The sequence below is a fragment of the Cannabis sativa genome, chromosome 6 (genome assembly GCF_029168945.1).
Source record: "Cannabis sativa cultivar Pink pepper isolate KNU-18-1 chromosome 6, ASM2916894v1, whole genome shotgun sequence".
Classification (NCBI taxonomy): domain Eukaryota; kingdom Viridiplantae; phylum Streptophyta; class Magnoliopsida; order Rosales; family Cannabaceae; genus Cannabis; species Cannabis sativa.
In genome coordinates, this window is record NC_083606.1 from 21,583,682 (window position 1) to 21,600,793 (window position 17,112).

At 31.2% G+C, this 17,112-nt stretch overlaps 1 protein-coding gene across 2 annotated transcripts; it reads left to right on the forward strand.

The window, feature by feature from the left end:
- Window positions 1–8,607: 8,607 nt before the first annotated feature.
- Window positions 8,608–15,174, forward strand: LOC115724572 (cytochrome P450 71D10). 2 transcript variants are annotated; one of them, XM_030653885.2, is made up of 3 exons: window positions 8,608–8,776; window positions 8,843–9,108; window positions 14,415–15,174. In XM_030653885.2, the coding sequence occupies exons 1-3, from the start codon at window positions 8,611–8,613 to the stop codon at window positions 15,051–15,053; spliced, it is 1,071 nt and encodes a 356-aa protein (XP_030509745.2). In that variant the 5' UTR covers window positions 8,608–8,610; the 3' UTR covers window positions 15,054–15,174. The 2 variants fall into 2 exon arrangements, with proteins under 2 accessions (XP_030509745.2, XP_030509743.2); XM_030653883.2 differs by having other exon boundaries at window positions 8,608–9,108.
- The last annotated feature ends 1,938 nt before the right edge of the window (window positions 15,175–17,112 follow it).

Sequence of the window (17,112 nt, forward strand, 5' to 3'; positions counted from 1 at the left end):
GTGCTCATCAAGTTCATAGATACTCTATGATCATAAAAATACAAGAAATACAGAAATCATAACTTCACATATGCTACTAAGATTTGAAGAAGAGTTACTAAATTTGATGTTTTTGCCTCGAACTCAGTAATTGACATGACTTTTACACATATATTCTTATGTTCGGTGTAATAGGCAAATTTAAACCACTTTTTTTTTTTTTTTTTTTTGGTAAGGCCTAAATAATTGAAAATATATTGCTAAGCCGTGAGGGAGTAATGTTAATTAGACCAAGAGGCAGAATGTCACTTTATTTCATGTGAATTCAAAAAATATTGTTTGGCCCTGATTAATTAAAAAAATATCATTTAATTTTCATTATCATTATCTGTATCCTTATCTCAACGCAGTAATCAACCAAATATCTTCAACACCAATCTGAAACAAAAACAAATGAGCTTTAAATATGTAGGGGGGTGCAGGATGATTGGATGAAGATTTAGAAACTAAAAGGCACTAATATTAGCTTTTCAATTCGTACATGGAGCTCCTACTACCTTCTTTCTCAACCATTTTCTCCTTTTTCATGTTTTTATTCATGCTGGTAAAAATATTCAAGAAAATAACTAAACCAAGAAACTTAGCTTATACACTTCCCCCAGGACCATGGAAATTACCCTTTGTGGGAAATATGCACCAACTTCTTGGCTCTTTACCCCATCAAATATTCAGAGACTTGGCCAACAAGTATGGACCATTTATGTACCTAAAAATTGGACAAGTTCCAACCATAGTAGTCTCATCACCAGAGTTTGCCAAAGAAGTGATGAGAACTCATGATACAATTTTTGCATCAAGACCCCAAACTTTGTTCGCTAATATCATGTTGTATGGCTGTACTGATATGGCCTTTTCTCCTTATGGTGAGTATTGGAGACAACTTAGAAAGATATATTAGAATATTTTATTTATGAAAATTATTTTCTAATTAAGGAAATGATTTTCTATTTAAGGAAATAAATAAATAATTGATTTTCTGATAAATGAATATTTTATATTCATTGAATCTGGATAAAATCAATTATGTAATATTCTATATATGGTCAGATTTCTATATTCATTACCTGATTTGATTTCCTGAATTAATTGTCAAAATATTCTGACAATTAATGTGGCGCAGATACTGATGGAGTATCTCACCTATAAATATAGGGTCTCGGTCCCCGAGCTCCTCACTCATTCTGAATCCATTCAGCAAATTCCATCTAAAGAGAGTTGAGAGAGCGAGGAAGCCCGAACTCCAATACCGAAGCTATCGCAGGGATTGAAGCTCAAAGATCAATGGCTGGAGGTACATCGATCCTTTCATTGCATATATTATTGATATGATTACATTTTATTTTCCGCATTTCATATCATTTGTATATGCTATATTACATACACTATATATATAGTCTAACAGTTGGTATCAGAGCGGATTTATCTCTGCCTTGATTTTATTTGAGTTTCATACATATACTGTTCATATATATATTTATTTTGGTTCGTTGTTGGTGTATATACTCATATTCATACAATCCCGTGTATATATATATATTTTCATACGCATATATATACAGTTTTATTCCTACCGTTCATTTATATATATAATACATACACGTATATACAGTAAACATACATTTTTTATTTTGTTTTTGGTATATTTACGTGTATATATATATGTTTATATATATATATTGTATATTATATATATGTTTTATCACATAATAATAATCATAATATTCATTTTTATTATGTGATATATACATGCATATATATATACATGCGTATATATAATCACGATCGGTCCATGGTTTTGTTTTTTCCTTTTTTCATTTTTCGGTGTTTATTTCGAATTCTATATACATTACTATATTCGTATAGTATTATAGATCGATCTAAGCATTGAAAATCCATTGAAAAACTTAAAGTTGGAAAAAATTTTCAGTTAAAACTTTTTCGGACCCGATTAATTTCGTGATATTAAAGTATATATTTTTTCGTGTTTTTGTGCATAAAATCTATGTGGATCTCTTTATTATTTGATTTAGAACCATTTAGATTTGAAAACACGCATTTTGGTCGTCGGAAACACAATTTCCGATCGGGTTTGGGTCGGGTTCGACGGACCCGCGTGCAGAAAAACGGGTCAAAATCGACCCGGTTCGCTGAAGAAGACGACGCAAAACGACATGTCGTTTGGAGAAAACGACGTGTCATTTGGCGTAGAAACGACGTGTCGTTTGAAACACGTTACAAATGTCGTTGTGGAAAAAACGACATGTCGTTTTTCACATTGTGGAAAACGACATGTCGTTTTTCGTCTTCTGAGGCAGCCTTTACATTTATTAAACGACGTGTCGTTTTTACCTTAGGGAAAACGACGTGTCGTTTTTAATGTTTTCTCAGCACACTTCAGAAAGTAAAAAACGACGTGTCGTTTTTGCCTTTTGCAAAAACGACATGTCGTTTGGCAGTATGGTTTTTTCAAAAAAAAAAAAAAAAGGGAAAAATTCCGAATTTTTTTTATAAATTTTTATTTATTTGGAATATTAATTATTTTCCTATTTTGTGTTAATTTAGTCAATAAATTGCATTTAGTTAATTTTCCATTTTTGTTTAATACATATATATAGTGTAAATTGAAAATGGAAATTTGTTTAAATTTGGTAATTTATTACATGATTTATTTAGGCATGTAAAAATTGTGCTAATTTGTGCATTTAATTATATATTACCAAATTTCTGCAATTTATTGTCTAAATTAATTTTGAAAAATCTGCCATTAATTTCATATTAAGGAATTTGCATTTAATTAATGATCATACATTAATTGTATTATTTTGTATTTATTTGACAAATTTATGTTTAATGCAATTAATTTATATTTGTATGATTTAAATGCTATACATAAATTCCTTTTATAGTGCTAGATATATTTAGAAATATTCAAACATTAAGATAGGTTGAATATTTTATTTAGCAATTAAGTTTCATAAAACTTCATAAAATTATTCATAAAATATTCATAAAACTTTATAAATTGAATAAAATATGAATAAAACGTAAGTAGTTTTGTGGTTTGACATAAGAAAACATGAACCTGGGACAAATGCTCATATCTAGAACGGTTTTTAATGATCTTCGGACGACCACACTAGGAGCACTAATCTCAGTGATTGTCTATTATGTTAATAACGAAATTACTTTTAGGTAGAGCCCAATACCTAATGTCTAAAGTGAAAATATAATTTTTTATAATTAGGGAGTAGCCACAGCATCCTTAATTATATAAAATTATATATTAATTAAAATTCACCTTAATGGACAAAACTTGTAATTAATTATTTAGATATAATAATTTTACCCCACAGGGATTTTATTATATTTTTATAATTAATTAGGATAATATATTAAGTTAAATTCTCTTAATTTACCCCACAGGGAGTTATGAGGATTTGAATTAATAGTGTTATCACAAATTTTAATTAAAGATAGATTTCATTCCTCCATTAATCTAAATTAAATATTTCATTAAATCTATCATAAAGTTCATCTAATTTTATTAGATTTAAAATTTAGCCCACAGGCAATTTTAGATTTAATAAAATTTTCATCTTCATCATGTTTCTACATTGGTAAAACATGAATTCATTAAAGCCTCAATTCTTTTAACATCTAAATTTTTTGTAATCCTATTCTTGCAGCTATTTCATCCACCTCTAAATATGCTGAAATCACTAGTGAAATCCCTGAGCTTAGGAGTGACAACTTCAAAATCTGGAAGGAACGAGTTCTTCTCCACCTAGCTTGCACTGACATGGATTATGCAATAAGGAAAGATGAACCACCGCTATCACCGATACTAGCACTGCCGTCGAGATTGCCTTTGCGTGAAAAGTGGGAGCAATCTAATCGTCTCTGCATCATGTTCATTATGTCAAGAATTCCTATGGGAATGCGTGGATCGGTGGAGCCACCTGAGAAGGTGAAAGATTTTATCAAAGTGATGGATGAGCAATTTGACACTTCAGATAAATCTTTGTTCATCAACCTCATCCAAGAGTTCTCGTCCACAAAACTCACCGGTGTTAAAGGAGTTCGAGAACACATTTCTAAAATGAGGGACATCACTGCTCATTTGAAGAAACTCGACGTTATCATTCCTGATACCTTCCTGGTTCATTACATCCTTCACAATCTTCCTCCACAGTATGGGCCTTTCAAAATTTCCTACAACACACATAAAGAAAAATGGACTATCAATGAATTGATGACCATGTGTGTTCAAGAGGAAGCCAGACTCCTACAGGAGCAAAGAGAAAGTGTTCACCTGACCACTCAACCTAAGAAACGCAAGCCATTCAAGAAGAACAAAGGGAAAAAGCCCATGGCTCCCAAGGCTGCCATAAAGAAAGATTCCATCAAATGTTTCTTTTGTAAACAAAAGGGACATGCTAAAAGGGAGTGCAGCCAGTTCAAGAAATGGATGGATGACAAAGGTAATCCAATTTCCTTAGTATGTTATGAATCTAATATGGCTAATGTTAATCTTAACACATGGTGGATTGATTCCGGTTCAACAATTCACATAACAAATTCCTTGCAGGATATTCAAAATCTAAGGAAGCCAGTGGCAAGTGAGCAAAGCATCTTATCTGGAAACAAGATGGGCTCACATGTGGAAGCTATTGGAACATGCAATTTAGTTTTAAGTAATGGTTTTATTTTAAAGTTAGAAAAGACCTTTTATGTACCAAGTTTCTCTAGAAACTTGATTTCAGTTTCAAGACTTATACCCTTTGGTTTTTCCTTTACATTTTCAGACAAATATTTTAATTTATATTATAAATCTGAATGTGTTGGAAATGGTATTTTGTCTGATGGTCTTTACTGCCTTAATTTACAAAATAATACCACTAATAATGTTATGCATGTTCACGCTGGCACTAAAAGATGTGTTATGAAAGAGGATTCCTGTACATTGTGGCACCGGAGATTGGGATATATCTCCATTGATAGAATTAAAAGGTTGGTAAAAGATGGGGTACTCAATACCTTAGATTTTACTGACTTTGATACTTGTGTGGATTGCATTAAGGGAAATCAAACCTCCAAGTCTGTCAAAACTGGTGTCCATAGGAATTCTGAAATATTAGAAATCATACATACTGATATATGTAGTCCAGATATGGAGTCACATGGTCAGAAATACTTCATCTCATTCATAGATGATTACTCACGCTACATGTATATCTACTTACTTCATAATAAAAGTGAAGCATTAGATGTCTTTAAGATATTTAAAGTTGAAGTAGAGAAACAATGCAACAAGCAAATTAAGATAGTGAGATCAGATAGAGGAGGTGAGTATTATGGCGGATACACGAAGATGGACAAGCACACAGTGCATTTGCGAAGTTTCTTGAAGAAAATGGGATTGTTGCCCATTACACCTTGCCGTACACCCGAGCAAAATGGTGTTGCAGAAAGAAGAAACCGAACATTAATGGACATGGTGCGGAGTATGCTTAGTAGCAACTCTAACCTTCCTAAATCCTTGTGGACTGAAGCATTAAAGACATCCGTGTACATATTAAACCGAGTTCCAACAAAGGCAGTCTCAAAAACTCCTTTTGAATTATGGAAAGGTTGGAAACCAAGTTTGAATCATGTACGCATTTGGGGATGTCCATCTGAAGTCAGAATATATAATCCACAAGAGAAGAAATTGGACCCAAGGACCATAAGCGGATTCTTTATAGGGTACGCTGAAAAGTCTAAAGGTTACAAGTTTTATTGTCCATCTCATAGCACAAGAATTGTGGAATCAAGGAATGCAAAATTTCTTGAGAATGCCTTGATCAGTGGGAGTGATCAATCAAAGGACTTAGGTCCTGAGAAAGATCCTTCAGAACCTTCCACTTCAAAAGCAAGATTGATAATGGTTAACACTCCTGTAGTTCAAACGAATGTTGAACAACCATTACCAATCACTGAAGATCCACAAGTTGGTAATGATAATCCAGTAGATCAAAATGTTCAAGAGTTGCCTGCAACTGTTGAACAACTTTCGTCGAACCACCTTTGCTCCCCAAGAGCCTCGTTGGTGAAGTCTTAAGAAGATCTACTAGACCTATCAAACCAAAAATTTACAAAGACTATGTTGTGTATTTATTAGAATCTGATATTGGAATTGGAAATGATCCAGAAACGTTTTTACAAGCTATGAACAGTAGAGAATCAAAATTGTGGTACAATGCTATGGATGATGAAATGAATTCTATGAGGTGCAACGAGTCCGGGAACTTGTAAAGTTGCCTAATGGGGCGAGAGCCATTGGCTGTAAATGGGTCTATAAAACTAAGAAAGACTCATTAGGCAACACTGAGAGGTACAAAGCGAGACTTGTTGCTAAAGGATTCACTCAAGAGGAAGGAATTGACTATACGGAGACTTTTTCTCCTGTATCAAAGAAAGATTCCCTCAGAGTCATCTTGGCATTAGTTGCTCATTTTGATTTAGAGCTGGAGCAGATGGATGTAAAAACTGCTTTTCTGAATGGTGATCTAGAGGAGGAGGTATACATGAAACAACCAGAAGGATTCTCCTCTAGTGAAGGTCAGGATTTGGTATGCAAGCTCAAGAAGTCCATCTATGGATTAAAACAAGCATCCCGCCAATGGTATTTAAAATTTCATGATGTCATCTCTTCCTTTGGATTTGAAGAGAATGTCATGGACCAATGCATATACCTGAAGGAAAATGGGAGTAAAATTTGTTTTCTTGTTTTATATGTGGACGATATTCTTCTTGCATCCAATGATAAAGGGTTGCTACGTGAAGTGAAACAATTTCTTTCAAAGAACTTTGAGATGAAAGACATGGGTGAAGCATCCTATGTCATAGGCATTAAGATTCATAGAGATAGATACCGAGGTATCTTAGGTTTATCTCAAGAAGCCTACATCAACAGAGTTTTAGAAAGATTTCATATGAAAGATTGTTTACCGAGCGTTGCTCCAATTATGAAGGGTGATAAATTAAATTTGAGCCAGTGCCCAAAGAATGATTTTGAAAGAGAACAAATGAAGAACATTCCTTATGCTTCTGCTGTCGGAAGCCTAATGTATGCTCGTGTGTGCACAAGACCCGACATTTCTTATTCGTCGGAATGTTAGGAAGATTTCGCAGTAACCCGGGATAGACCACCGGAAAGCCGCAAAGAAAGTAATGAGGTATCTTCGGTGGTACTAAGGATTACAAACTGATGTTCAAACGAACTGACAATCTAGAAGTAGTTGGCTACTCAGACTCAGATTTCGCTGGTTGCACTGATTCACGTAAATCTACATCTGGTTACGTGTTTATGTTTGCTGGTGGAGCTGTGTCTTGGAGGAGTAACAAACAAACCTTGACTGCTACTTCTACTATGGAGGCTGAGTTCGTTTCTTGCTTTGAGGCTACATCACATGGTGTATGGCTAAAGAGTTTCATTTCAGGCCTTAGAGTGGTTGATTCCATTGCAAGGCCGCTAAAGATGTTCTGTGACAATTCAGCTGCTGTTTTCATGGCTAAGAACAACAAAAGTGGAAGTCGAAGCAAGCACATCGACATTAAGTACTTAGCTATTAGAGAACGTGTTAAGGAAAATAAAGTGGTCATTCAACACATTAGCACTGAATTGATGATTGCCGATCCTATGACAAAAGGCTTGCCACCTCATAAATTTAAGGATCATGTAGAGAACATGGGACTTGGTTCCCTTATGTAATTTGTACAAATAAAGTTATTATTAATGAAACTCTTATTTTTGATTTTCTCATATTTATGCGCATATTAATTTTACATTTGAGAAAAATTTCAGAGGACCTGAATAAACATAAGGTTTAGGGTTTATTCACTTAAGTACATTGCCACATAAAGTACATTGTTATATAATAAATGTATTGTAATACATGGAAGATAATACTCGATTCATAATGAGGACATGTCGCTATGATTCGTATGTTTATTATATAATGAGGAACGTTGGGTTTGAATATTTTAGTTTAAATGCTGACCAAGTGGGAGAATATTAGAATATTTTATTTATGGAAATTATTTTCTAATTAAGGAAATGATTTTCTATTTAAGGAAATAAATAAATAATTGATTTTCTGATAAATGAATATTTTATATTCATTGAATCTGGATAAAATCAATTATGTAATATTCTATATATGGTCAGATTTCTATATTCATTACCTGATTTGATTTCCTGAATTAATTGTCAAAATATTCTGACAATTAATGTGGCGCAGATACTGATGGAGTATCTCACCTATAAATATAGGGTCTCGGTCCCCGAGCTCCTCACTCATTCTGAATCCATTCAGCAAATTTCATCTAAAGAGAGTTGAGAGAGCGAGGAAGCCCGAACTCCAATACCGAAGCTATCGCAGGGATTGAAGCTCAAAGATCAATGGCTGGAGGTACATCGATCCTTTCATTGCATATATTATTGATATGATTACATTTTATTTTCCGCATTTCATATCATTTGTATATGCTATATTACATACACTATATATATAGTCTAACAAGATATGCATGCAAGAGCTTTTGAACATAGCTAGAGTTCAGTCTTTTAGACCCATTAGGGAACAAGAGCTGCTTAATCTCATGGAATGGATTGCTTCTAATGTTGGATTGGGTATTGATCTTAGTGAGAGGATCCAAAAATCAACACATGGCATCACTTCGAGGGCTGCTTTCGGTAAGAAAAGCAAAGACCATGACGAGTTCATATCAATTATGGAGGAAAGTTTAACGTTTGCAGCAGGCTTTGAATTTACAGATTTGTTTCCTTCTCTCAACTTTATTGACCTGATCAGTCCTGCAAGGTCTAAATTGGAGAAACTGAAGCAGAGGGCAGAGAGAATAATCGAAAACATCATCGAAGAACATATTGAGAAGAACAAGTCACCATTGAAAGCTGGTGGTGAAAGTGAAACACATGCAGATTTTGTTGATGTTCTTCTCAAGTTTCATGCAAAGGATGACCTTGGCTTTTCTTTAACTAGTGACAATGTTAAAGCACTGATTTGGGTAAGTTATCCACTTTTCTATCAAGTTGTCTATGTTAGAATTTTTATTTACACCTACATTAATTTTTATTGGCTTTAATAAAATATGAGTTGATTAAATAATTCTTTATTGTGTTAGTGTTAGCAAATATTGTTACTGATCAATAGTTAATGGACTTAGTATCTGTGTGTAAGTCTACTTGAAGCAGAAAGTGTAGACTTTTCTAGTTAACTGAAACCTTTGATGAGTATGTCTAGTCCAACTAGGGTTATGTAGTTAAGACACACCCCTAACTTTATAAATAGATATTGTTTCATCACAATTGTATATTTTGTAATAATCAGATAAAATAAAACTGCTTCTGATTTAGAAATTTAGAGAAAAAGACTTAGTTGATAGTATTGTACCATCAAATTAAAATAATTTTTATGGATCAAGTATGCATACTTAATTATCTAATAATTATTATTGTGTTCTAGATTATTTGTAAATTTGTATCTTGAGATTATTAATTTTCTAACATGTGGTATCAAATTAACTATTATATATGATTTAGGACCTATAATTTATGTTACAATCGATATTCGATATGTATAGGTTAATTATTTCTAATTACATATTTATTTTGTAATTATTATTTGTAAAATTTTTTGTTATTGAATCTTAAAACTTTAGGAGTTTCATTCCTCATTGAATTCTCTTTATGTTGATATATTATGTGTGAAATGGTTGAGTAAATTATGAGAATTTCAACATTAAAGTTTTAGACTTTATATAATTAAATTATGAAATTAACTTTATAATTTTCAATTCTGTTGCTTATAATTGTTATTGGATATATAAATATCACCTCCATTACTTCACAATATTTTAAGGGTAAATAGCGGCATAAGTACCCAAAGTTTTAAGTTTGTAAGCGGCATAAACCCAATGTTTATTTTTAGCGACATATAAGTACCCAATGTTTGTAAAACTGTAATTTTTCTCTAATTTCGTCACTACAAACTCTGTTATTTTCGTGAACAGACCACATATAAGGTCCAGATTCTTGATCATTGGGTCTAGACAGAAACATGTAGTATCATTTACTTTCAAATATTCATTTAATAAATTCAAAACGGAGTCTGTACTGACAAAACTAGAGGAAAATTACAGTTTTACAAACATTGGGTACTTATGCCGCTAAAAATAAACATTGGGTTTATCCTACTTACAAACTTAAAACTTTGGGTACTTATGCCGTTATTTATCCATATTTTAATTACATATAATTTCGAACCTAATATGTTCAAACTTATTGATTCAAACCTTTTTGTTTTTCATTTTTTTCGGTTGCACTAATTCAGATCTAGCCAAGTGTATGCGTTTATACCCAAAATTAATACTATAGATCGATTAGAAATCCATCCCGATCTTAATCCCTTTGTTTTCCGTTGATTTCTCGTCAGTTTTTAGCCAAAATTATGTGTAGACCCGCTCTGCAGAAACTGAGTTGCGTGACCCACTTCAGACCTGATTCAAGGTTGAAGACAACCTTTTCCAGCGATGCCCACTCTCGATAGCAGTTCGTGGGGCGCGTGCATTGCCGTCCGACATCATTTTTTTGATACTTTTTTCCAGTGTGCTTAGAATTCAATTTTAGATTTTTCTATAATTTTTAGTTAATTTTTTTGACTCCGTTTGGTAATTATTATTAATTTAATATAATTATGCAATTGAAAAATTATTAAAAGTAATTTTTGATGATTTTTCGAAATCTGTAAATCATAAAAAAAAATTGGACTTCTTCTTGTTCTGTTTGACATAGTCACTCTTTTATTTTGATTTATCTTGACTATGTAATCTCCAACAATATTCTTTCTTTTACATCTTTTTATTATTTATTGTTCTAAAATTATAAAACTTGATTGTTTGATGTAAAAGTAATGTGTTATGGTGGACACTTTATTTTTTAATTATTGATATATTATAAGCAATATATCTCTTTTCAAAAATTTAGTTGAAAAGTTATTAATTTAAATAATTATTTTATCACCAAATTTGATATGTTGTAGAAAATATTATTTATTTTAGTTGACTATATGTGTAATTACTTACCCAAATATAGTAGTTATATATATATTAGTTTACATCCCATGATTAATATTAAATGTATATATTTTAATTATTTTTTGATAATAATTTAAATATACATATTTATTTATTATTGTTCTTTTGGCTTGAATTAATATGTATTCTTTAAGAGATTTATTTGCCCAAATGTAATAAATTCTTAATTGATATGTTTTTTTTTTATTGTTAACTTCGTGAAGGTAGATCATGTGTAAGAGGAGTTTATAATGACCGGTTGATTCTACAATATTTTCTAATTGCATTGCTCATATAACTTGATCAAGTTTTAATTTTTTAGTTTACGGTCTCCTTTTGGTGAGCAACAATAAACGTTTCCATCTAAATTCTAAATGCTCTAACTATTAGAAATAGAAATGGGATATGGAATTTACTTTAAGCATAATGAATTTGGACTTATGCCTCCAAGAAGAAAGATATATTGATCTTACTGATACCAGTTCTGATTCCTAGAGAACTCTTAATGCATAATGAGAAAATTCAAATCATCTTAGTCTCATTGCTATGAAGAGATCTATTTCAAAACATCTATTAACTGGTTTGGCAAACACTACAATGTCAAAGAGTTTTTTGGTTCTGTAGAAAAACTATATGATACTAGTGAAAAACGCTGAAGTTTGACATCTTATGAATAAAATGATAATCATTAAGTATGATGAATCAAAAGGAGTACGAGATTTTATTCAGAAAATTAGGAATATTCAGTCCAAATTGGAAGATTATAATATTCCTCTTCTTGATTGTTACATTATTCATCGTGTTTTTCATGCATTTTTTGCCTCTTTCAGTCTTATCAAGATAGTCTACAATATTTATAATAAATTATGGATTTTTAGTGACCTAATTTCTCGACGTGTAGTTGAGGAAAGCAAGCTAAAATGGAAAAGATTGAAATTTCTCACAATATTTCTTAACTCAAGCCTAATAAAGGATAGGAAAAATTAGAAAAAAAGCAAGCACAACTAGGAGCTAAGAGATCTCGAAAAGCCAAATAAAATAGAGTCAAAGCTTAAAGTGGGCACTTATGTTAGAGTTGACGTTATCTATGTTAGCACCTTTATTCTTGAATTATAGTTTAGGGTTAAGATTGTCTTGAGAAGTACCTTCTAAGTTTCTATTTTTAAGAGGAGTTTAGTTTTGCTTTTTCAAAATGAGACAAGTTTACTGAGCAATAATATCGCAAGAACGACTTGGAAAGAGAAGCAATGAAGAACATCCCATATGCAAGTGTAGCATGGAGTTTGATGTATGCCCATGTTTGCACTTGACTTGACATTGCTTTCGTATTCAATGTTCTTGGGAGATATTTATCTTATCTTCGCCATGATCATTGGGTTGCAGCCAAGAAAGTCATGAGATATTTGCAAATAACAAAGAATTTTATGCTTATTTATAAGCATGTCGACAATCTCTGAGTTGTTGATTATTAAGATTTAGATTTTGGTAGTTGTGTACATGATTAAAAGTCATTTTTTAGCTATTTTTTCACTTTGGCTGGTGCAACTATTTCTTGGAAAAGTGTTAAATGGACTTCTACTATGTATGTTGAGTTTGTAGCATGTTATGTGACATCTTTGCAAGCTTTGTAGTTAAAGAATTTGATTTCAAAGATACGCGTGGCTGATTATATTCCCTCTCTATTACTAATTTATTATGAGAATAATACTGTTGTTTTCTTTTCAAAGAATAACAAGATTAATAGTGCTTTCAAATATATGGAAATAAAGTATCTCACTGTTAGAGACTTAGCCAATAAATAAGATATTGTGATATAATATTACAAGACCAAGTCAATGTTAGCAGATCCTCTAACTAAATAATTAAGTGTCGTGTTGTTTAATAATATGTTATCAATATGAATATTTTATAATTTTTTGTTCCTTTGAGTTAGTGGGAGTTTGTTGTTTTATTATTTGAGATTACATTTATATGTAATTTTCTTATTGATATTATGAACTACTTGGTTTGTTTTGTGGGCCAATAATTCCTTATTATAGGATATTTATGATTTAAATTATATTTTATTATATTCTCGAGAATAATTGAATTGAAAACATGTAGTTCATATCTTGTTGTGATTATTGTCTTTCAATTTAATTGCTTAATGCCAATGATATTTTGTTGGCTTCATTTTTTAAGCATGCTTAGTAACATTGACTTATTTATTAAGTAGTGTATGACTAATTTCACTGGCATATTTATTAAGCATCACAGTATCAAATAAAATTGATGACTGATAATGAAATCATGTTATTTTATAGATCACATGCTGAAGATAATTTCTTACCACACTACTAGACTTATTTACCATGTTGATGTAATACTTTGATGTTTGTTATTATGAATGTTTTGTTGATGTAAAAGGTCAATATCAAAGATTAAATTAGATCGGTATGTTGAGATGCTATCAAAGAACTATTATTTTTCAAAATTACCACAAATATTTTCCTATTGTTCAACCCATGAGTCGCTTTTAAACAAAATTATTTTGATATATAATATATATGTATTAAAATTAATGTATCCCAAGTGGGAGAATGTTTGACTTTTTATTTAGACTTACATTAACTTTTATTGGTTTTAAGGAAGTATGGGTTGATTAGATAATTCTTTATTGTGTTAGTCCATATTGTTAGTGATTGATAGCTGATAAGCGTAGTACTTGTGTGTGTGTAAAGTCTAGTTGAAGTAGAAGTGTGGACTTTTCTAGTTAACTGAAACTTTTGATGAGCATGTCCAGTCCAACTAGGGTTATATAGCTAAGTCCCCTCTCTAACTCTATAAATACATATTGTCTCATCACAATTTTATATTTTGTGATAATGAGATAAAATTAAAATATTTCCAATTTAAAGATCTAGGGAGGAAGACTTAGTTGATAGTATTGTACTATCAAATTAAAGTAATTATTATGGATTAATCATGTATGTATACTCAATTATTTGATAACTATATTGTATTTTAGATTATATACCAATTGTAAATTAGAATTATTATTTTTCTAACAGTATAGAGATATATACATGTGTAACAGTTTTCTCATACCTCTAATTTGAAAGTCAACTCAGTATCCTTGATTTAAAATCATGTCTCTCTCAAATAAGTATTACATTAATGTCACCTTATGTTTTGGATCATATATAGTTGTGTGTGATTTGTAGAGTTTTTAAGCTGATTTTCATATATATATCTTTCAGGATATCTTTACTGCAGGAGGTGAGACATCAGCTACAACTATAGATTGGGCAATGGCAGAACTGGTAAGGAATCCAGGAATAATGAAAAAAGCACAAGATGAGATTAGGAAAGTGTTTAGCAAAAAAGGTAGAGTTGATGAAGCAGAAGTTACTAACATGAGATACTTGAAATCAATTGTCAAAGAGACTTTGAGACTGCACTCTCCTGTTCCATTGTTACTACCAAGAGAATCTACAGAGAAGTGTGAAATTAATGGTTATGAGATACCTGTGAAAACCAGGATTGTTGTTAATGCATGGGCAATGGGAAGAGATCCTAAATATTGGACTGAACCAGATAGTTTTATACCAGAAAGATTCCTTGATAGCTCTATTGACTTCAAGGGGAACAATTTTGAGTACATCCCATTTGGTGCAGGAAGGAGAATATGTCCAGGCATATCATTTGGGCTTATAAATGTTGAGCTACCCCTTGCATATTTGTTGTACCATTTTGATTGGAAACTTCCCAATGGAATGAAACATGAAGATTTGGACATGACCGAGTTGTTAAGTATAACAGTTCGAAGAAAGGAACATCTTCACTTGATTCCTATTGCTTATGATATTTCATGTGTTGAAAAATCACAAGGAGGATGATCATCTGTTGTTGATGAAGATGATTTTTCTATTGAAGCTTAATATTGATACTTGGGCACTATTAAATTCTATTTTAGCATATTTGTTTTAAGCATTAATAATGATGAGTATATATATATATATAGGGTAATATTATGGTAGGACCTAGCAAAAGTTCCCTACCAGTAGGGAACTTTTTTGTTGACCTTTGATTTTAGATGTTATTATTGTAAGGTGTATATTCTTATTATAGGACTGCTTGTATATAATTAAAACTTTATATATATTATAATAATATTTAATAATAAATTTATTTTAAAAAATAAAATAATATTAATAATTAAAAAATTTATTAAATTTAATTTTTTAATTATTATTATTATTTTATAAAATTAATTTAAATTATTTTTATATAGATATTTATTTTCGAAAGTTCCTCTGTTGTAGGCTCATTTGAATGATTTTAGATGTTCTTTAATTGGAACCGTACCAACTTCTTTCTCCTAAACTCAATTTTTTTGGCAGAAAAAATAATATCTAACCAAATTAATCAAACTTTTTTTTTTTGATAAGTGACATCTCAAAAGAGCAGCCAAACAACAAGATAAAAACTATTGAAAAAACAGTTAATAACACTAGAACTACGCACAACCTAAAAGCAAAACAAATAAAAAACTAGGTGTAAACATAAAAAAAAAAAAAAACCATCAGTAAATTATGAAAAGCCAAAAAAATAATAAGTTTATAAAAAATAATTATTTTTTTAAAAATAAATACCAGTATAAAAATAATTCAAAGTAACTTTTTAAAAAAATAATAATTCAAAAACAATTAATAAAATTTTTAATTATTAATATTATTTTTTTTAAAAAAAATAAATGTCATTAAATATTATTACAATACGTATAAAGTTTTAATTGTATACAAGCAGTCCTATCGTAAGAGTATACACCTTACATCATAATAACCACATGATCTAAAATCAATGGTCAAAAAAAGTTCCCTACCGGTGGGGAACTTTTGCTAGGTCCTACCATAGTCTTGCCCTATATATATGTATATGTATGGGTGACTACTTAATGGTTATATTTTTATTATAACCATCATGGTTACATTTTTCTTTTACCTATAATAGCAGGTTACTAATAGGTAAAACTTCTTTTTTCAGAATCAATTAATTATAATTAATTATTTTCTCGAAAGGATGCAATTCTCAGTGTGGTGCCTATGTTGTCTAGGAAAACGGCAGCCCCCGACGATTGATTCTGCCTAATAGCTACGTCTGAATTGCAAGCCACCCAACCCTCAGGGGGGGCTTCCACTCTGAAGGATTGGTGTGGATGGAATCAGTAGGAAGAACAAGTTCTCGGAGTCTAGTGTTGATGGAGTTGATTGAGATGGCAATGGGGTTGGATTTTCTATCATGAAGTCACCCATTCCCCTCTCTTCATATGTTTTCAAAAATAATAGCAGCCCCTCCCAAAAAAGAGAAGCATTTGTTAGTACAAACTAAATTATATATTCTTTCTAGATGATACAGGAGAAAGCAAAAGATTACATAACAAAGTGAAATAACTGAAAATTCAAGTTATGAAAGAAGCATTATATAGTAGTTCTGAGTGTTTCTCTTTAACCTATTAGAATATTTTCTGTTGTCGAGTGAATTTCGCAACACCAGATTATATGATATTATTAGTAACAAGAAGCAATTTACGTGAAGAACAAGTGCAAGTATTCAACCTAGAATGGCAAGTACTCAACTGGGAATGAGAAATAATTAACAAAAATTGGAAAATAACAATGAGACAAAGAATTATAGTGGTTCAGTCAGATCACGGTCTGCTTAGTCCACTGTTGCAAGAGTTTCGTAGGTGGTATTTCACGGTGGATCACCCCTTTATATACAAAGCAGGTGTCCAATTAGTTATACAGGGATTGCATTCATTGTCAATCCGTTTTTACACATTGAATTTTAATAATTAACTAAACAACGTTAACATTAATAAATGAACGGCAGTTACTAAGTTTATCAACGTATGCGTCTTCTAAATCTGCGAGTTGGCTGTTCATATTCTAGTGA